Raw genomic sequence first — 22328 nt, forward strand, 5'->3', positions numbered from 1 at the left:
AATGACAATGAGAGGGGGCGCATTTGCGTTTAAAGACCGATTGTATCCGTGAAAAATATATTTTTATTCGTTTATGTGTTCGTTTTCACTTAAAAAATAAATTATATATAATTTATTTTTGTGGATGTAGTGATCGTCCAAATTTTTGTCAAAAATAAATGCAAAAATATAATTAAAAAAAAAATTAAAGCCACAGCTCTTTAAAAGGACGAGCCGGTCCGTCTGTTAATAAGGTCCGATGGGAAACAGTGGCGGAAGCATTTTCGCGACGCACACTGCTAGCTGGTCGAGCAAAACAAACACGGACGATCATTTCATTTCTGGCCCACGATTTATTTCAACTCTTAACGCTCAAGAGTTTTTGCCATTTCCATTTGGGGCTGTAGTCCGTCCTCAGAGCGCGATGGAAGGCAGCAGCTTCCAGACTCAGATGTTGTCCATCATGGAGGTTTTCGCGCAGGCGGCGGTGGCGGAGATCAACCGGCGGGTGGACGACTGCTGCGCGGTTCTGCGGCTGGAGGTGAGCCAGAGCCGCCGGGACATCGACTCCCTGAAGAGGAAGTGCGAGCTGATGGAGGCCGAGCTGAGGCGGAGACGCCTGCGCGTCCGGAGGAAAGGTGAGTGACGGACGGTGAGGAGAAGATGGCGACGCTGAACAAGCAAACTTCTGTCGTGACCATGAAGGCGGTCAATATGCGTGGTTGATATCAGGTTCGGCACATGTCTTAAATGATCAATGTACTGGTCACAATGTTAGAAATGATGTCCGTGACGTGCACTCCATCAAGGGTTTGCTGAATATATTGTTCTTATTGTAGGGTTTTCTCCTCCTGCCGTCACCCTGAGCCTGGAGACCCAAGACCAGCCCTGCGTCCACGAACCAGAGCCGGTTTGTACAGAAAGATAAATGAGTTTCATCCTCGTCTGTTGCGATGAGGCACCTGAAGTAAAGACGTGGTTCTGTCTCAGTGTGGAGTCCAGCTCCCTGCTGGGGTCCAGGTCAAGGAGGAAGTGGAGTGGCAGTTTGAAAACCCTCCAGAGAAGTTGGGTGAGAACATGGGAATGTTTGGTGACTGGCCACGTCACAGACCACGCTGCTGTTTCCCCCTCAGATTTTGGATCTTCAGCGCCCGAGGATGCCTCTCATGAAGTCCCCTTTGAGCCCAGCTCCATGGTTTCCCCCGCAGAGTTGCAGAGTGAACAGGAGCCATTGGTGAAAAGGGAGTTGGTGGAAGCTCCCGACGACGCCGAGGTGCTCGCCCCACTGTGGTTGTCGGAGCAGAATGTTGAGCCGGACGTCTCGCAGCAGGTCCCTCACAGAGACGAGAGACCACTGGTGACACAAACTTGGACTCAGCAGGACCAAGGAGGCGCGGCTTCATCGAGGGATCAGCGGCAGCTCAGCCACTCCGGACACATGAGTCGGAATCCGTCCGCCAACCTGCCAGCGTTTGGTGGCTACTGTCGCAGCAGGAGGACGAGGACCCCGTGGAGATCCTGCCCCGGCGAGAGACGGTACGGCTGCACCTACTGCGACAAAAGCTTCCTGTGGTTCAACCACCTGAAGGAGCACGTGCGAAGTCACACGGGCGAGAAGCCGTACAGCTGCCAGCAGTGCGGGCGCAGGTTCACCAAACAGTTCAACCTGATGCGACACGCCGTGGTGCACAGCGGAGAGAAGCCCTTCCAGTGCTCGCTGTGCGGCAAGTGCTTCACGCAGCGCTCCGGCCTCAAGTCGCATCAGAAGAACGCTCACTGACTGTAGTGGGGAGTGGGAGACTTGGAGCTGGAGTCTGATTCAAGCAGGGAGGCTGCGGAAGGTGAGACCAACCCACAGGGTCTCAAGCTGGAGACGATGGAGAAATGTTCTTAGAACTAAGGTCTGTAGAGTTTGATTTAAAACACCTGTTCTGACTTATTTGTTGACATGAGTAAAGTTTGAATTTAAATACTTCTCTTGTGGCTGATATAAAAAGGAGATGTGCTTCACACCAAGTGAGTGAGAAGACCACAGCTATTTTTCTTTTTCGCTATAATTTATCACTCAGTTTCACAAGTAATAAGCTCTTGCAATAAATGTATAGAAAGCCGGATGTCAACAGTCGACTGCAGGAATGCAGCTGAGAGTTTCCCTGAGATATAAAATAGATCTAGCATTTTCAATGTTAAAATAAAAAACATGGAGTTTAGCGTGAATATATTTGTGTGTCGACCCTTTGAAAAGTACCAGTGTTGTTATCAAGTTATTTACAAAAACATTTATCAAGCGACTGGTTCAGATGTTAAAAATGTCTGGTGGGAAACGTGGGGAAAGTCATTCGCACTGCACAGATGTGTCACTTAAATAAAACTACAGTGGATAATTTGATCTGGAGCAGAACTAAAGTGAAATCTACTTCAGTCTAACTCTTTGTGGGGTTTCATGCTGCGCACTCGGTCTGCAGACAAAGTGCGTTCGGCTCAATAAGTCCGACGTGAACACAAGTGAGTGGGATTTTGGGTGCGGACTTGATCTCACTGTGAATTTTTCTTTCTGGACAAAGGATTAAACCTGAGCAAAGTCTGATATGGAACTGCGTCTGCAGCTGTTATACAATAAACTATTAATATACTACTACAAAGAGGTTTATTTAAACCAAAATAAGTTTCTAGAATGACACAGTCAAGAAAAGAGGCAAACAGTAGAAGAGAACGGGTTTTGTTATTTCATCAGCAAATACATCCAGGAAAGCAGAGAACTCTTTACACAAATATACAAATGTAAGACATCAGGAATCAAACCATTTCAACCTTAAAACCTGTTTGCATAGAAAAGGCTGTGATCAAGAGGACGGGTTCGTGGACGACCCTAGTGGTCGAAACAAGGCGGAGAAATGTTGAAATGTGAGTGAAAAACGTTGCAGATTTGGGGTCAGCATCTGAGCCCACTGGAACTGGACAAGCCAGCCATGAATGGACCTGGTTTGGTCAAATGTTGGGGGCAATAGAGAATGTTGTGATGGTCTACGTCAGGTGAGTGGACTTGAGCTGCTGGTGAAGGTGGACACGACCATATAAGGAAGTCAACAAGCAGCCACCTTATGTCTCCACCATGACAGCAGCTCAGATTTGTAACTTGTACGAACTTTGGTCACAATCTTACGTATTTTCGACACATTCACTCTTCAGTCTTCTGTAGATTTGTTCACCTCTAGCCTGTAGCGTGTGATGCTAACCACTAGCATCTCCATTAAAGGTTAGCAACTGAATGCTAATCCTGCATTCCTGTGTTTGTATATATTTTGTATTATATAATGAGGACGTTTGTTTGTGTGCACTCGATCCACACGTCGCAGCTGGTGCAAGCAAACAGAGCTAGCGTCCCTGTTAGCATCAGACCTGACAGTCAGGTAAATAAAACACAAGGTTAAGTAGTAAGAGTCGATGAAATCTTATGGGGAAAGATGGTGCCAAAACATCATCACCGGAAATTTTGCGTTCATCTTTCAGAGTATGAAAAATAAGGTGCTAGTCTGGAGAGGTGTCCGAGGACTCGGGCTCTGCTGTCACCAGGTCCAGATGGGTGGTATGTAGGGGACCCACTTCCGAGTCCCTAACACACACCTGCTGTCCTCACAAGTAGTTAGGACGCGTAGTTTCAGGTCACGTTGAAATGTCGGCGACCGCAACAACATCTCGCGACAGAACCCATGTGATTATGAATCCCTAAGCCCCGCCCCCTTTAAAGACGTTTACAGTAATAAAATATTTAAGAGCAAAAATGTACATCGTCTCAAACATTAATATAAACAATCGTTCTCAAAAAAATAATCTCTCTGCTGCCGCCGGTGTCGAAGATGGCGCTTGACCAGTCACGAAAATACTCCAAAGACAAGTGCTTTTGTTTGTGTGTGTGTCGGTGTGTGTGTGTGTGTTACATCCTGGGTGTGGCATCGTCCTCCTCCAGGCTGCTGCAGCAGTCCATGGACTCGCTGCCCGGGACGGTGGGAGACCAGCTCTCCTCGAACACGTCGTCCTCGCTGCCGCTCCGCACGTCCTCAGCCCCTCCTCTCTGCCTGCAGTAAGGTGGGATCTCCACGACCACGTACTTCTTCGCCCAGCTTCCCGGTGCCGCCCTTTGCCGGACGTCGTTCCCCATGGGGCCGGACTCGGACCAGGAGTTGGTCCCTGGAGGATACCAGAGACGGTTCTCAACTCAAGGCTTGAGGACACACGAGCGGCTGCTTGTGACTCACCTGGTGCTGCCGCGCTGCTCTGGCTGCAGTTAGCAGGAGCAGGAGCGTTGGAGCCGGCAGCGGAGGCCAGGTGGAAGAACTGGGAGCGGGGCAGCTGTGGGGACACGGGCAGGGAGTGACACTGTCGGCCCGGCAGCTGCTGCCAGTAGTAGGAGCCCTCCTGCTGCGGCCCCACGGGCCCCTGGCTCGACTGCATGTCACTGAAGACGCTGCCCGGCGGCGAGTGGAGGTCGAACACCAGCGAGAACACCGACTTGCTGGGTACGTCGAAGAACTTGATCTTGCCGCCGCACAGGTCCTCCCGGGCCGTGAAGGGGTTGATTTTGCGAGGCCTGGGTGCCCTCAGGGCCACGGAGGGGTTGTAGTAGGGGTCCTGGACGTTGATCTTTCTTCCAGACTTGCAGACGAAAAAGTCCGACTGGCTGCGGCTGAGCCAGATGTTGCGTCGCGGTCGAGGAGACTTGGGAGGGATCTTGTCGTCCTGGAAGCCCAGCGGGTTCAGACGCTTGACGCCCTGGATCTTCTCACCTGGAGAACACACACCGCCCGATCATCGGTTCGGTTAGTCCTGAATCGACCACACTCATTTGAGCGGTGTGTGAATATACTGCGTCACCTTTGGACGTGATCTTCTTGTCGATGTCCCGCTCGCTCTCACACTGCATCTCCTGGATTTTGAGGCGAGCGAGGATTTCCTCCAGGTGACGCACAATGTCTGTGAAGGACGGTCGGAGTGACGGGTCCATCTGAGGGAGGAGATGGTTTTAAATGCCCAGAATCCCCAGTAATTTCACATAAGGAAGTCCCACGCTCCAGCAGATCCTCCGTTTGGAAGCCCTTAAACTAACCAGCAGGGGGCGGTGTTGAGACATGAATTCAGTGACAAACCAGAGCAACGTTAAGGAAACCAGACTGTGAGATGGACAAACGAAAGAGACGCGAGCGAGTGATCCAGGTTCCTGACACGGACTCACGTTGCAGCAGTTGAAAGCCAGCTGGAGGAAGTCAGCCGGACAGTCCCCCACCATGTGCTGGAACATGTGATAGTCCAGACCAAAGTTCTGCAGGTGAGACGGCCAGAAGACAATAAATGATCTAATAAAAACCACATTAAAACGAGTCATGACGACATCGCGCCTGATAAGACTCATTACATCAGACAGTAAAACATTAATAATTCAATAGTTAATCGAGTTGTCTGGTTATCTGAACAAATAATAAATACACACATAAGGTCTAACTACAAAAACAAGTGACCAAAGAAGCTTGAACGGCCTCCCAGTTATTCATAAAGAATGATATTGAGCCAGATTTTTAATCCCACTGATACCACACACGGTGTCACTGACCTCTGTGCGCGGGAGGAAGTCAGGGTCGGCCTGGACGCGGGCGATGATCTCACACAGGATGATTCCGTAGGAGAACACGTCGGCCTGAAGACAAAACACGAGCCCGTCTCAACACTACTGTCCTTCCCTGAAACATATGTAACAATGACGTCTCTACCTTCTCGCTGTACGGCTCGTCTCTCAGAACTTCCGGAGCCATCCAGAAGGGGGAGCCAACCACAGACAACTTCTCCGCTTCCGCACTTCAAATCGCAACATTGAGAATTTAAGACACTTCATCCAACAGAAAACCATGGTCATAATCTTGTATCTGACCAATCTTGAGAGGCAAAGCTTGTGAAGGTTAAAAGTCTGATCCAAAACAACCTTTTAAAACTTGCTGGCGCCGTCATGTGCTGCGGGACAGTAAAACATCCCATGGATTATCTTGGATTAGCCGGGTGGCTCTGTTTCGTTCATTAAACATTTTTATGTGCAGGAACAGTGGTGGTTTGGAATGAAGGGAAATATTGCAGCAGCTTGTTTAAATCCAAGAAAACAAGCTTGAATTACTAAAACGCTGCTGGATAATCCAGGAGAGCAGCAGAAGAAGAAGAAGAAATCACTGGTGACATGGGAGTGAAATAATCCCAGCGGTGCAGTCTGACCTGACCTGGCTCATGTTGTGTGTAAATATGGAATTAAAGGACAAAAACACAAGATTAGACTTCTCTCCTGCGGGAAAACGTGCATTCCCTGAATTCCAGAGATGAAACGGCGTCATCTGATAATCTGGAATTAACAAGAAGGTCAAGTCTGCAGTGATGAGTAAACTCTCACTAGTGCTGCAGAACAAATCTACCGTGACAGGACTAGGAGTTTTCATTTTTAAGTTGTGGCACACCACTGGCCGACACACTGCTCAGCATCCTGGACGTTTATTGGCTCAATTCCCTGCAACTTTAAACACATTTCCAGATGAAAATGTTCTTACGGATTGGTGGGGATCTTCTCAGCCAGGCCGAAGTCTCCCACCACGGCCGTGTAGCTGGTGTCATCACACTTGATCAGGCAGTTCTGTGCGGGCAGAGGAAAAACGGTGGCAGTTTCAGGAAGTTGCAGCACTCAGGAAATTCAAAAATATATATTTTGTCGTTGAGAAACATCTTCATCAACGTCCCCTTCCTGACCGCGCTTCAGCCCCTCTGACAAGTTACTAGAAGGCAGGCTCTGAATACATTCACAAGTCCACCAGACCTTGAAGGTCGAACGGACGCAGAAGAGGAGGAATGTTTGAGAAAATGTGATTTCATTTGACAATTAAAGCAGGAAAACACCAGCGGAAAGTGAACATTACTGTATTAACATGTATATAACACAACCATGATGAACATTTATTAAAACAAATGGATGAATTTTGACCAAGTGTTTGGAGTATTAGGAGAATACTGCATAGCTGCACCTTCACACCAAACCTAACACTCCTTGCACCTGAGTTGTCACAGGTTTTCTGTTCAACTTCACCCCACCTCTCAAAAAATAGGCTGGTCTGCTGGTGGCAGGTCTGAAGTTAGGTGAGCATCAATATGGTGGATGGGGGGGGGCAGAATTGCAGTTCTTTATCGAATATGGAAGTATATTAAACATAAAAATATTTAGGCACCGCCATCTCTGGGTCTTTCAGAGGACCCATCAGCATCATAAAATCTGGGATTGGTTGGTTAACATGCTGAGACTTGCTATCGGTGTTAAGATTTTTGACTTTAAGCTAGAAACACTGAAGCTGCATCCTGACATGTACCACCCCAGACACACCTGATCACAGCTCTACAGAGACTTGACATCGTGTCTGGTGCAAACATATATATCCACCAGTCCATTTCCACTGTCACTCACCTTGGAAGTGAGGTCCCGGTGGAAAATGCCTTTGGAGTGCAAGTAGGCCAACCCGCTGGCGATATCCTGGCCCAGTTTGACCCGCACTGGCCAGCTGAGGTGTTTGTCGCTGTCCAGGAGCTGCTCCAGGTTGCCACCATTGATGTACTGGAGGAAACAGAGCGCTGTGCGTAAATACAATCTCCATCTATAGATGCCAAAATGCTACATGTTTTCACTTAAGAGGACTGTGTGGCGTTCAGATAGACTGAAAACCGTACTTCACATTAGACACCAAAGCACAAGGACACACTCCAGTCCATGTCCCACAGCCCAGCTCTAGACTGCCGCTGCCGTTTCTGGGTTACAGACAGTCTGCCCGCTGGTGTATTGATGCGCTGGCTGGGTAGAAATCTGGCTGGAATGAGCGGCAGAAGCGCCAGTTCTCTGTCTGACAACCAAACATGCAGTCAGACGAGGGGGCAGCCAAGAGGACAAATTAGCCGAGTGGGGTTAAAGTGTCCGTGGTCTCCGGCTCGGCTGTCAGCTCTGATCCAGAGGAACTCGTCTGACCTTGTTGCATGCATGCAAAGACACAGACGCGCTAATCCCATGTCACGAATCATGAGTGACGAACTAGCCTGAGCTGTGAGGAGATGAGGAGTTTGAGAGGAGCAAGGAAACTAGGCCATGTTGGGCTGATGTTGGAGGGAGAGTGGGGAGGAGTCATGAATCATCTTCACTACCCCAGAACCCTCAGTCCAGTATCTTCCACACGGAGATCGTCTTTCACGACCACCGGCTCTAAATAGATTTTATTAAACATCTTTAACTGGACTCCCATTTAAATATAGAATTCACAGGAAGTCTAAGCACTCAACATAAACAAGGCTGGAAATGGAGATGCGCAGAAATGAAATTTGGAAATGAGTCGTTTCTCACAGCAAATCTGGTCAAGACTCCGATAAAATGTTCGTTCCCACCACGTGGTTCTGAAGATATCTGTCCATAGCCATCCACCCTATCATCCTTGGAGATTAAGAAGGAGAATATTTCCATGGTGCAAATGAGAGTTTCTTGAAAGGTCAAACCTGCTAGGTCAACTTTTGATACCTGGAAACTGTTAGTTAGCATTCAGCAAAGCCTCTGTACAAATGTGCTCGGCTCTGCTGGATCTACTAGGCCTCAACCATACCCATCGGATCACAGCAGACGTTTAGATAGCATGGCATATCATCAGCATACAAGCGTACATCTGTGTTTAGGAAATGAGTAACATGGAAATGGGAAACATGTGTGCGGACAGTGTCTCTGATTTGGGCTAGACTCGAACAAAGGATCCTTGTTGACGAGTGGAAGCAGCGCTAACCACCGTACAATCCCGCCACGGGTCACGACTTTCTTTCAAGCCCAGACTGTAATTACAACGGCTGTTTCAACAAGGGGATAGGGACGAGGATATCACATGACAGGGGATAATCTCCCCAATCTTCAGAAGAAACCTATGAATGGTGCCGGAGACAGTGCTTTCTTTTGAAAAGGAAATGGAAAGGTTTGTCAGAAAACTGCGAGTGCACAGTTCGGCCATTAGAAATTGCTCCAACACATAAGAAGTTCACTGTACTAACAGGTCATCAACGTTTCCAAGCATGGATGGAACTTTGTGGAACCTCATGTTATCTCACATTACCTATCAATGTTATACCTAGAGAGCTCGTGATATGTCGTTCACGTTACACCTCAGATTTCCCGTCAGATCAGGATTCAGAGGAGTCAAGTCGTATCTTCAAGCACTCAAGTTATGCCACCGGGCGCTCAAGTCACAACTCAAGTGCTCACGCTCTACCCTGGGATGCTCCTAACTGTGACTTTAAACCTGACTTTAAGCTCCTGAGCACTAACTGCATGCCTCCGAAATCCCACTTTACCCCTCCAAAATCCCACTTAACGCCACATAACGCTCACTTCACATCTCTGAATGCTCACTTGATGCCACTGGACAAACCGAAGGCAGTGAAAACTTGAACTGTGAGCACGGAACATTTAGATTAGATTAGATTCGGCTTCATATTGCACCAAGTTATGTTGTTACGCCACAGAGCACTCACATTGCACCTCCTGTACATCAGCTCAAGTTCCATCTGCATACGTTCATCTTGTGCCTATCAATCCCAATGTAACGCTGATGGACGCGCATGTTCAGCTTCCCGGAGCCAGTGTTTTCCTTCCACAACTCACATCATGCCTCTGAACACGCTGCACCTCTGACGCTCACATGACACCTTCAGTGACCCCTCCAACTGGCTCCCGCCAGTTTGTTACCGGACTGTTTTCCCGTCATTGACCTCAACGGTTCAGTCAAGTGGAGAGTGAAGTCGTCAGCAGTGAGACTTCACTCTCCACTCTCCGGGAGCAGGGCCTCGTCGTGGGAGTCAGATAACCAAACAGCGTGAACCTGCCACCTGAATCTGAACACTCAGTTTGGTCTGGACACAACAGGATATGTTTACACTGCCACAAGAAAACAAGACCCGCCGCAGTGCGTCTGCTCCCCTCTGTAACGTTACAATACCAGGATTATTATGACCCCTGCTGACACTCAGTCTTTCTCACAGGGAAAACACGGATATTTAAAGTGCGCCTGAAAGCGTCGTAAACAGACGATGTCCTCTAATAACAGTTGAATGTGTGTTTATCTAAAGTTGCATGTCGTGTACAGAGCTGCATTCAAGATCTGTATGAAACCACACAAACAACTGGTTCAACAGACGACCTGTTTGTACGTTACAGTCACGATGACGGGAGAGGACAGGGCCGATCGACAAGGAACTGAGAGCTGCTGCGGAGGGCATCCACAAGTGGCGTCTTAAAAAGGGAATTTAAACATTTTGGAAAGAGACAAAGATAGCAAATAAAACTGAAAGGAAAAATGGTAGCTACAAAAACACAATTCAGGGATTTTCAGGGAGTTTTCTCTCTCATTGTGGACCTCCTACATGTGACCTCCTCCACTTCAGTATCACTGACAATTACGAAGTATGCTGCTAAATTTAGCAGCCACTGGAAAGCATCCTCCGTGACTCATATATTCTTTGCGCCCTAACGTTTTTCCTTTCACAAACACACTCCCCCACACACACAAGTTAAATATAGGTTTAGGGCAGCCTAAATGCTGCTCTCTGAAACCCTAACGCACCAACATTTAGCATCTTGGGAGGATTTCATTAGCTGTTCGGATCAGGTTCTGCCTCCTCCTCTGCCTCTCTGGCATAAACATACACATACACCAACATGCAGCTTATGTAACAAATATTCTCCACCACATTATATTCCAACATTAAATCTATAGACAAAATGTATACTTAAAGATAAAATCTGGAGGAAATACAAAACTGTAATAGTAATAGTAAAACTTAAGTTTTAACTTAACAGTGGAGATCTATAGGGCATCAAAACTAAGACTCGAGATTTTTTAACAGTCAAGACTGAGTCAAAAACAAACAGAGAGTGAGTGACCTCTTACCTCTGTCAGAGCATGAAGTTGACCCTCATGAACGCAAACACCTTTGAACCTACGAAAGATAAGAGGAAAGTTGTTAAAAAAAAGCCAATATGTCATAGAACACTGTTTTTGGAAGCGCGTGTCATGATTTGTGGTTGTGCTGCCGATAACGTATGGCATGACAGCAGCAGAAAGCAGCAGAACTTAACATCTCAGCGGACATGACCAGACAAGTGACTGGTGTTAAAACAGCATAATAAGTGTTTCCATGGCATTCCTGACATTATTCGCCCCATTCTCCTTCAAACTACACAAATGGAGAAGTCAACATTGTTCAGTCTGGGTCGGAGATGGGATCCAGGATCACTACTGCAGGTGTCAGACAAAGTCATGTTTAACAGTCAAGGGTTCAAGGTCCAGGTGTTTTAGCTACTTGACCTTTGTGGGTGAAGATGTAAGCTGTCACACTGAGAAGAAGAATGTGAGTCAAGATGTTTATGGTAACTTGATGAACTCCATCTCTGCTTTTGGGGCTAAATTCAAGGACTCGGTCCAGATTAAAACTTATAAAGCTCCAGAACCATTCATGACAAAGACTTTAAACTCTGAAAAGGGCCACAAGAATAGCAGACCTCAGGCTTAAAGTTGAGAGGATGTGTGGAAATCCCTTACATAACTGCCGGGCAGGTAACTGGCAGCAGATAAGTGGTAACAAAAATGAATTCAAAGTGGTGAAATTGACAAATAACCCTCATTTCTCAATTCTTGTCACTAAATCCCGTCTTATCTCACATTCTCCTGATATCATGCGGCTACACTCCCTCCACTATCAGCACGTGTGTGTTCAATAACACAACCAAACACTCCCAGTCCGCCTCAAACCCGAATAACCCCACACATGGACTGCAGCTAACAATGCGGCCCTTCAGTGTCGGTGTGTTAACATGCAGAAATACATAACGCGGCCCACATGTTGCTCCCAACAGAGACTGCATTGTGGAAGACACTGTGCGTGTTTGTGCATGCAGGAACACACATTTACACACGCGTGTTCAGAACTCAGATGGGCTGGGATGAACACGAAGGCAGCTCTGTCCGTGTAGCTGAAATCATATTCATATTTCGGTATCGGATTTCTATCATAAACAAGAAAAGGAACATTAAACACACCGTGTTTAGAAGTCATGACTGATGACTCATAGCTCAGCCACAGTTTCCTGGAGAAGTCATGATGTTAAGAATTTTATCTTGACCAATCAGTAGCACTTTCAGAGGAAAGTTGTCGTGTTAGACTGAATTTAGCATCGGTGGCTTTTACAAGACACTCTTCATAAATACGCACTGAAAGTAAGTGAATGACACATATCAACCAATGTGACTCTGCACTCCACTTCTATTGTTCAACAGAAAGGCCACAACTGGGCTCCTTGTTCAGGTGACATGTTAATATCTGATGCTCCACTCGGACGGCCAGATTATGAACCTGGTTCTAAACCCACCGACGCCGGTTCCGACCCACCGCAGACTCACCAAACCCCCTGACAGAAGAGCCCAAGCCGGCAAAGACAATGTTGTCATTCTATTCGGGGAGCTATAAAAAACAAATCAACCTTTGTTTCCCCAGGAGGTTTCTAAATAAACTCTCTAAAGCCCGCGAGTGCATGAATGAGAGCTGTAACAAGTCTTTAATAAGCCCTCAGGATTAGTGACTCACTGGTTCTGGGAGTGAGTAATTACCTCTAATGGGTTGGTTGTAGCAGATTAATCCTGTTTACCAAGGCTCTATTTTGTGATTTCACAATGATCAGCCAGCATGACAAAGACTGTAGTTATGTTGTTGTTATAAGGACAAACTCACCACGACTCTATGATTCATTATGTATTACTGTCTTTGAGACAGTTGAGTTCACCAACTTTGTCTTTGGCAGTCAGTTTTTATTGTTTTTTTTTTTCATAAATATTTTTATTGATAATTATTTTACCTTTGTACAATAATGGCAAGGATTTTTGTTAATATTTTGGGATATTTTATTTTTTCTATTAGCAACCGGTCAATCGCCGACATTTTTCTTTCTTTCGATGTTAAAACGCCTGACTTTTTTTCTCAGTTTTTGACGGCTTTTTCATAGTCAGGTAAGTTATTTTTTTCCAATGGACAACTTTGTTTCGACTGTCAAGTTCTTTATTACTAGAGCAGACTCTTCAGAATAAAAACGAAGGCACAGTAATATTCACTCAAGATGGCTGTGGTCTCTCCTCAATGGAGGAGGGTCTGGTTGCAGACTGTGCCAACAACTGTGCCCCTTCTCAATGGCAACCATTCAGTCCAGCCGCACTGATGGAACATGATGCTCACACCGGTCAACCTTTTTGGCATCTGCCTGATGGAGTCCAAAACAAGCACTGTCTTTTCCCCCTGACATTTTCTTGAGGGTGACTTGGAAGCTTGAGTTCCTTGTCCAGTGACCTCAGTGAGATAACCCAATTGGGACACCGGTGTAACATCTTGCAGTTCTATTGTGTTAGCAGCACACTGACCTGAGGATGTGCGGGTGGGAGAGTCGGTTCATGAGCTGGACCTCCCTCAGCATGTTGGCACGGTTGCTGCTGAGCTTGTTCATCTTCAGAGCCATGACTTGGTCCGAAGCTCGATGACACACCTGCAAAACAAACATGAAGTGGCCCCATTTTATTTCGGCCTGCCGACTGAGTAAACCACGAACTAGCCACAAACAAACACCTGATGTTGACTTTAACAAAAGCGCAAGTTTATGACTCAGCCATTGTTGTTTCTCTCAATTCATGCTGAGGCTGAAGAAAAATAGAGGAAGCAGAAAAGTGAAAAGAGGTCAGCTCCCGCTGCTGACCAGCCATGACCAATAAATACTTCGAGTCAGAGAGGCAAAATCAATTGTGTACTGGCGTGAGTGCGTGTGAGTTGTTATATTTGGTGGTTGTCCTGGAACAGACTTTGTGAGATCCAGTCCAGGACAGCTGAGATCGTTTATCACTCCTGAGAGATGTTTGTGTGCACATGACCTCTAATGGACCGACTTGAATTGTGTGCACGCTTCCTGATGATTGTTAAATCGAGGCTGAGGTTTCTGAGTTCCTCTTAACACAAACACAAAGCAAACGGGCGCAGGGAGATCAACGACAACACTTTGGCAGTTTTTCCAAAATGTTAGAAATCGAAAAGTCTCTTTACACAATAGACAAGCCTGCAGTAATAACATCTAACAATGATACAAAATAATACACTCAAAAAACTACAAATTGAAAGTTGAATTACAAATGGACAGGATGAAAATACACAATACACAAATGTTGTAGGTATAAATCAAAAGAAGCACAAGCAAGATTATGAAATTATGGAAAGAAAAAGTTAAAGCTTTAACAATATTTTCATAGAAAAACATGAAGATAATGTGAGGTTAAAATACATCCTTGCATTGACAAATGTTTTTGCCAGGATTTCGTTTCACAGGCAAAAAGCAAAAATATTTAATTAAAAATAGATATTTCAAGCCATCCAAGTTCATTTTTTTCCATTTTCCCCCTGTTATCAACTTCCTGTTTCCCTCTGCTCCTCAGATCAAGTTCAAAAGGAGGCGAGACATTGGAAGCACACCGTCTCCACCACAGGAGAGCAGAAACAACAGATGGCCACTCCTCCCCCACCTTGGTCTACCCTTCCTCCGAGCCCCCCATCTCTCACTCCTCACATACCCCCACCTGCATTTGTCCTCATCCCCCTCACTCGCCTCCAAACTGCAAAGCAAACCCTCGTCTTTCGAAGACATCTTTTTCTTCTAGATTCCTTCAGCTTGATGCTCGTGTCTCGACACGCAGCAGAAACTCCCTCGCGTCCAAGTATGCGTCCTTGTTTTCCTCCTCCTTCACTCTCTACTGACAAAACATCTCAATCACTCTTCCAATCATCTCCAGGTTCAGACTGGTGGATTTCTTTTTTTAACTTCAACCGAACCCAAGCTCAGGTCCGTCGTCACCTTTCTAACCAGCAGAAGCTCCTCCATTTGCTCACTACAACAAGATCCTAAACACAAGAGTCCTCACTGCGCTGAGATATCCAGGGCAGTAGAACAACTGCTCAGATATCTTGTCAGGATGTGACCAACTCAGAGGTCAGACCTCATACATGCAGGAGAGATCATGCCTCTCAGTCGACCTCATGACTGCTCCAGGATGGAGGAAGTTTCTCAGGATGGAAGTCTCTGTAGCACTATGGTGTAGTAGTATTACTAGCAGTACGTCGACCACATGATAGAACAGTATACCAGCTATTGCTACAATTATAACAGTATAATTTTCTGAACCAAAGTGTGTTCACTCATGCAAGCATAGTTTAGAGATGGCAATCATCAAAAAAAAACATCTCAGCATTTAAAAATTGATGACAGTCACTCTGGTTTTCCTCTCTGACCCCAACACTGGTGTTACTGTTTACCCACGCCGCACTGCAGTTCACACAGCCGCAACAAAACAACGCTCTGCAGTGTTCACATGGCCTACAGCGATGGGGTGTTTTTCAGACGACAGCCACAAGACAACAGAGCTGAATAAAGCCCAGTTCAAATAACCAAAAACACGTTGAAGCTTAGGACCAGCTATACGCAGCTCATGGCCGAGCAGCACTGTCACACACAAACCAGGCAGTTGTGTTATTACTGGTGAACCAGACCCCCTTGTTAAGGGTCTCTATATTTGGAGTCACATTGCTTCCTGCTCAATCCTTGACCATACTGCTGAACTTGAACAAGCAGTTCATTCCACTACAACATTCTTATTTGTTAAGACGATCAAATGGCTGTATTTGTATTATGGCTGTGTAGTTAACACTGTGTAGTTTCCAGTCAACCATCAGCCTATATACACCCCGCCTGATGTTGTACAATGTACATAACACCCCACCCCATGATGCAACACGATATTGCACATTTGTATGTTTGTAAATATGTTATGATGAATACCTGCTTGCCCTTATCATTTTCACTTGTTTCTGTCTTTGCACTAACAACCTAAGAGCTCCTGTAACTGTGAATTTCTTCTTTGTGTGATCAATAAAGTCTATCTTATCTTATCTTATCTTATCTTGTTCTCGCTATCAATGAAATGAGTGCTGAAATTCTCGCTAACTTCAGCTGAATGTGAAAACCAGACTGACCACAACCCACATGTCGCTTCAAATATGACTGACAAATGTGGGCTTCCCCTAAAAGAAACATGGTGTGACCAAAGAAAGCACCTCCTACTTTCGGTTTCAAAGGCTGATCATGTCATTCGACCTTCAAATTACAAGTGCAACTGAGTAGGAGGATGACGCCATATTAACAGATGTCTAATTCCACCTGTTAATGTCAGAATGAAAGTGTGACAGCAACCTCTGTACAGATCAGACTGAGTGACTAATTCTACTTGAAATACATTCTGCTGCTCGTCCATGTCAGTGGGAACACCAGCAGATCCATTTTGCACACACACCTTATAGACGTCAGAGAAGAATCCAGAGCCGATCCACTCGCAGCTGAAGTCATCCAGGCGTGTCAGGCAGGTGAAGGCACTGATGAGAGCTCTATAGGACGACGGCCACACCCGGCCCACCTGGAAACATCAAGGGCGGAGCCATCTCAATCTCAGCTCCAGCAGGGGCGAACACAGATAAAGAGCGAGGTGAGGCCGACCTGCGAGGGCGGGCCCATGCCCATCTCAAACACCCCTACGCCACTAACGCCGTCCTTGTCCTCTGTGAAGCGCTCGGGTCGTGTTGGAAATCCAGCGATGGAGTTGCGTTTGTTCCGTTCCATGGCGACGTTGTAGATGATGATGATGCCAGTGTAGGGGACGTTTTTCCGCTGTGCACCCACATGACAAGAAAGCTGGATTGATGTGAGGGCACTTCCACGGCGACCAGACGATTCGGCCTGTCGCTCATAAAAGTGTCCAGGAGGCTGAAGGGGACATCACATGGTTGACCGATGACTGGAGCCTCTGGCAACCTGAGAATAATGAATCATGATTCATTATGTTATTCACATTTTTATTCCTTTTGTCAGTGTAAAAATGAAGAGGAGCTTTAAAGGATGAAGAATCGAATGCCGACAATAAAAAGTTTGTTCCATAATAAGAGATTGACTCAGAAAAGATTGAGTTCCGACCAGTCAACACTGACTTAACACAGCTTTCACAGCCGGCGTCCAGGAGCAGCAGCATTACAGACACCTCGTCTGATAGGTCTTTAAATGATCAGGCTCATTTTTATTTCTCGCAGCTAACAAGAGCTGACACTCAAGGAGACTTCACAGATGCATATGTTTCACTTCGGGAGCTGCTTGTTGATCAGCCAGAACCGGGACTAAACTCTTCCAGATGATGTCAGGAAGTAAAACTTACAATTCCCAGGTGAAGTTCAATGAGCTCATAGGCTCGGAAAAGAAATACCAAGAGTCCCCGGTTGACTCCGGTTGCATTTTGGGTCGAGCTTCAAGGTTTCCATCTGTCTTCGAAACCAGCCTCTTCCAACTCACAGATGAGCAGGAGTTGAAAAACAAACTGACCAAGGCTGGACTGGACCTCTGAAGGAACCCATCAGCCAAACACTAACTTGGCAGCAGCTCAGGATCAAACTTCACTTGAACAAGAAGCTTTAAACTGGGCAGCTTCAGAACGTGGCCATGACAGCTACACAACAAAGACGGAAATGAGAATACAGCGTGGCAACGTAACTGTTACTAACTCAATGCCTGACATGCAGAGTGGACAAACACGGCCTGGTTTAGAACCCTCACCTGCCTGAAGACACTCTAAGCTCAATGGTAAGGCAGCCAAGTTGCTTACTCAATGCTGTGCCCCATCTCTTCTACTGTTTTACCTTTGTTGGGCCTGAGGTTGCCTGAGGGAAAAAAGCTGTACAGTAATAGCAATATCTCAACACATACTCTGGCGGTACACCCCCAAAAGAGGAGGATACCCATCTCCTCACACACATAGTAAAACGTTTCCGCAACAGGATGTTAAAAAGTCAGAGAAGAAGTGCAGAACAGAGGGCAACAACAATGGTGACTCTCACTGAGGTCCTGACAGGCTCTTAAAAAGATCCCTCCTCGGCTGCATTACATCACCATATCAGACTCCGTGAAAGTTCTGCTGACCTACTGAACAACTTCTGAGATCATTTTCTGCCCCAGTCGCGTCCTTAAAAGGCTTTTCCATCCTCCTCTCTCTCCTCTCTCGGGGGACGCCTCATTTTGTGCCTGCGCTTGAGCAGCAACGCTGAAATAACAAGCATCTGTGTCGAAAAATATGGCCACCGCAGGCAGAGCGCTGTATTTCTGGAGGGAGGTTCGAATCCAAGAGCAACACGGTTAATCAACGTGGTGGCATCGTGAATAGATCAAGAGGAGAAGCTGAGATCTTGAACTCTGGATTGGAGACAGCTGGCAGTCATCTACTCGCTCCTCTCTGTGGCCGTCTGGGTCCGCACGCCCACATGTGAGGCATCGCTGACCAAACACACACACTTGTGTGTGGGTGAGCGGTTCTGTTGCTCATATTAAATATTTAAAAAGGTCAGCGTGAGGATGATTAACAGCCGCAGATATTTGGGTAAACACTGCTGTGCATCTGTGGAGGACAGAGTTGCCGCAGCAAATGCACAACTTGGTGGACAAACATAACAGTGAGCATAATTTCTATTTGCAGTGGCCCTCATCCACCCCACATTTAAGGTGACCAGTTTCCAGGCTTTTACTGCTCACATCCATCACTCCAGAAGGATAAATCTTGCCAGTTATTTAGACAATTCCGCCACAATTTCTATCCAAACCTGGAGCCACCCTATAAGACAATCTGACCCTTGCAGAAGCACCATCCCAGTCATCTCTTTGTCTCTTGTTTTTAACTCTTGCTCTTTTACTGTGGCACTCCTCTTCTCCATACAGGCTGGATAGATGGAGCGATGACTGCCTGACTTGCTACTGGTCCATGGGCGATAGGCAACTGCACAACTATCAATAAGAGGATGTACAGTGGGAGACAAGGTGTACAGGAACCGCACCATGAGGAACTAGAGCACAGGCGAATGGATGCTAGGCAGCTTTATACCAAAGGCCATGAAGTCGATAGACCTAGCGACCTTCAATAGGATCTGGCCTTTCCAGGAACGGATCATGAGCCACAACCGCACTGGCAATATGATAAAATGTCAAAACAAGGGAGAAATTAACGGATATCCCTGAGACTAAACAACAACGTTAAGAGGATCAAAGGTTTTGATCCATTTTTAAGTGCTGAAGTTGTTAAAATAAGCTCATGTGGTACCTTAGATTCAGCAGGTTTCATTTACAGATATTCATTGCATCAACAGTACTAGGTGCAGTGATGGATTATGGACCAATGTTGTCAGCTATTTTTGTAGTCCTTTACCATGCTACCATGACCATGACCATTGTTTTGAGTCAGACGGTGAATTTGGAAAGTAAAAACATCTACATCTTAATTTTAATGTGAATCTATTCTGAGTATGTGAGATTGGAGTACAAGAGAAATCCTCAGAACTGTCACAGAGATTCACTCAAGTAGATAAATCTGGTTAGGAATTGGTTTGTAAACAAATAAGTATGTCACATGTAAGTCTTTGGTCCCAAGCTGCTTTTTTAATGTGAACATTACTTCCATCATACTAGTTTAAAAACATTTCAATAAAAAATAATTAAACACTATACACTGAAGGAATGGGTTTATAGGTACTAGTTCAAGAATAATAACAGACGTACATTCAGGGTACGAATACGGACAAACTACTATAACACACAAACTGCCAATCATTGACAAATCCTTCTCAGCAAACATGCCTTTCCTACATTTGGACCACAACTACACCCTGTGCACATATTGGCCGATCACTCCTTTCAACGCACCACAGCAAAGACTCCACCACGTGAAGGGTGGATTTAAAACGGCTGACTTTATTTTCGGCCTGTAAAGTGTGGTTTGTTGTTACGCTGAAACAGATGGAACATCTCTGAAAAGCCCGGGGCCACATGTCTAAACGGTAGTTTAGGGGGCCAGAGCACGACACTGGTGCCCCAGTGAATTACAGACTGATAGAAAAAGTCCACAGTAAATCAGGAGGGATCCTATAATGAGAAGTGAGAGGGAATACCGTGGTGTCTTATGAGTGTGGTTACGTTCATCAACTGTGCCCTCAAAACCAATCTTGGAAATGTAAAAATAACATGCTCAGACCTGTTGCTCACCAAACAAATTCCTGCTCGGTTGTGAATGTTTTTGTTCTGCTTCCAAATAGGATCCAAGCAGTGATAAATCAGTCAGTATTAGACAAAGATCACGTTCTACAGGTGAGTCGGAGCCTCTTATCTGGCGACGATCTATGGAGGTAGACTGCTGTGTTATGTGAGCCGTTGCATACCTGTCATTCCAGTAGGGTTTGGGATAATTAATAGAGAATGACTAGCCAGATTTTCAAGGCTGAGGAAAAATACCACCAACAAACACGATTTGCATCAACCCACTTTTGCCGCTCTGATGCCATAAAGTCTGGTCTTATGAATATCATAGTAGCACATCGATTCACACTCCAACAGAAGACTCCAACTATGAACTTTTGTCCAACACACTTTGCAGTTGAACACTAGAACTCCAAACTAGATGTGAAATAGACATGTTTTTTCACTGTACTTAAAATGTAGGAATGTTAGAAGCAGTTTATGAAGACAGTGGTATGAAATAAAAACTAGAAAAGTACTAGACTTTGCTTCAAATGAATTTTAAATGATAGCATTAGATTTTAGGGTTCAGTACTCAGTTCCATAACTTGGAAAGAACACACCAAAATAAACATCATCCAAACAATAAAATAAACCGTTTGCGGACATTCAAATAAAAACCTTACAACCTTCATAAAACAAAGCACATGCTGTGAAGGCCAACACTATTACGATGGTGTGACCCCCCTCAGAACTAGTACTGACCACTGCAGACCAGGAACACTCATATGGTCAGAAGGTCATCGCTAATGCAATACTTTATATAGAAATGACATCATCCCGTTTCAGTATAGTACGCTCCGTCAAATGTGGAAAAAAATGTACGTGCATTGTTGCCTTTGGGTTGCTCGAAACCAACTGAGAAAAAATAAAATAATTACTTCGAGGTGTAGTCGGAAGTGGAAATATTAATAACAGCGGATTAGATGACTCACCACCTCAGTCAGTAAGTAGTTTAAAGTTACCTTTCGGCATCCTGTTGTGACAGTTGACAAGAACCGTAGAGGAGGATTCCATTCCCTTCAGGAGGAACTTTAATTTTTAGCAAAACCAGGAACTGAAAAGTTCGTAGAGCGCTAGCCGAGCTGCTAGCCGACTTGCTACTTTGTCAACAAAACTCCCGCAGAGCTGTGAGGCATTAGATTCCGGTGCAGAAACTCCCTCGAACAACAACCTTCCGCTGAATGTGTCCACTCTGCACGCATGTACAGCCCAAGTGTGCGTGAGGTCCCGCAGCCGAGCGATACTCCGCGTCTCTTCACATCTCCGACGGTTGTTGTGTTTGACAGCTCGCCTACTGCGCTGACCAGGCTCGCGCTAGCCCCGCCCATCTGTGACTGACAGTCACTGTGACGTATCAAAGGACGGAGGTATGAGCCGCGAGTCAAAGGTCGTTGACCGCTGCGCAGTGATCACACCAGACTCCAGCGAAAAAAATACACATTTTAATTTACCCTAACGTTTGAATCAACTACTGCACTCACGGAGCCTCAAAACGTTCTTACAACGTGCACCGATGAAATCGGCTCTATGTGTATTCGCTAAATACTTTTGAATAATCATTTATCTTCATTTATCTAAACTCTGATGGGACTCATTGCTCATAGTGAAACATGTATTTACTCATTCCTTTAATTTGTTTAAATATGCAGTGTGGTACAGCTTTGTGGGTTTTTTATACTGTTGATCTGTTTACATCTTTGTTGTTTAGTGCGTGTCTTTAATGTCATTGGCGTCTTTAATGTCTTTACTGTTATGGACACGTCACAGGACCACAAATGTGGATGATGGAACTCAGAACACGGTCACCATTTTAGTTTCAGAAATCGGAATCTACCACAACTTTCCAAGATATATAAAGCTGATCCAAATAATTGTATCCTTATTGCCACTGGGCTAGTTAATAGCATCAAGGTCGGTTAAACAAAAACAAAATTCTAAAAAATATATATGCAAAATGGAGGTGCCCACTCATGTTACAGGAATAAATAAAATCTCATGATCGATTAATGTTTGAATTGTGTTGGAGTTGCTATGTTAACGCAAGGTGAGTTCATTCGCACGTATAGTTTGTGTTCACTTT

General features: G+C 45.6%; 2 protein-coding genes across 2 annotated transcripts; one reads left to right on the forward strand and one right to left on the reverse strand.

Annotated features, from left to right (window-relative positions):
* The first annotated feature begins 246 nt into the window (after window positions 1-246).
* si:ch211-155e24.3 (uncharacterized protein LOC100150696 homolog) lies at window positions 247-2607 on the forward strand. The gene is made up of 4 exons (XM_053883507.1): window positions 247-617; window positions 819-889; window positions 970-1048; window positions 1113-2607. Exons 1-4 carry the CDS (start codon window positions 404-406, stop codon window positions 1757-1759), a joined length of 1011 nt encoding a protein of 336 aa, XP_053739482.1. The 5' UTR covers window positions 247-403; the 3' UTR covers window positions 1760-2607.
* Window positions 2608-2671: 64 nt separating this feature from the next.
* On the reverse strand, window positions 2672-21554 carry tesk2 (testis associated actin remodelling kinase 2). The gene is made up of 13 exons (XM_053883506.1): window positions 21211-21554; window positions 16643-16957; window positions 16443-16562; window positions 13479-13600; window positions 10962-11010; window positions 7460-7606; window positions 6558-6640; window positions 5742-5826; window positions 5585-5668; window positions 5210-5296; window positions 4852-4981; window positions 4236-4763; window positions 2672-4167 (listed from the first exon to the last, which is right to left on the reverse strand). Exons 2-13 carry the CDS (start codon window positions 16763-16765, stop codon window positions 3914-3916), a joined length of 1812 nt encoding a protein of 603 aa, XP_053739481.1. The 5' UTR covers window positions 16766-16957; window positions 21211-21554; the 3' UTR covers window positions 2672-3913.
* Window positions 21555-22328: the final 774 nt, after the last annotated feature.

Source organism: Synchiropus splendidus, chromosome 13, assembly GCF_027744825.2.
Source record: "Synchiropus splendidus isolate RoL2022-P1 chromosome 13, RoL_Sspl_1.0, whole genome shotgun sequence".
Taxonomy (NCBI): Eukaryota; Metazoa; Chordata; class Actinopteri; order Syngnathiformes; family Callionymidae; genus Synchiropus; species Synchiropus splendidus.

What these genes read in the sequence shown, in the direction of transcription:
- si:ch211-155e24.3 (XM_053883507.1), top strand. Translation starts at nt 404, where the DNA reads ATGGAAGGCAGCAGCTTCCAGACTCAGATGTTGTCCATCATGGAGGTT. An exon ending in CCTGCGCGTCCGGAGGAAAG is followed by an intron (nt 618 to 818) that starts GTGAGTGACGGA and finishes TTCTTATTGTAG; the next exon opens with GGTTTTCTCCTCCTGCCGTC. An exon ending in AAACCCTCCAGAGAAGTTGG is followed by an intron (nt 1,049 to 1,112) that starts GTGAGAACATGG and finishes TTTCCCCCTCAG; the next exon opens with ATTTTGGATCTTCAGCGCCC.
- tesk2 (XM_053883506.1), bottom strand. Translation starts at nt 16,765, where the DNA reads ATGGAACGGAACAAACGCAACTCCATCGCTGGATTTCCAACACGACCC. An exon ending in GCATGGGCCCGCCCTCGCAG is followed by an intron (nt 16,563 to 16,642) that starts GTCGGCCTCACC and finishes TGATGTTTCCAG; the next exon opens with GTGGGCCGGGTGTGGCCGTC. An exon ending in ACCGGGACCTCACTTCCAAG is followed by an intron (nt 6,641 to 7,459) that starts GTGAGTGACAGT and finishes CTGCCCGCACAG; the next exon opens with AACTGCCTGATCAAGTGTGA.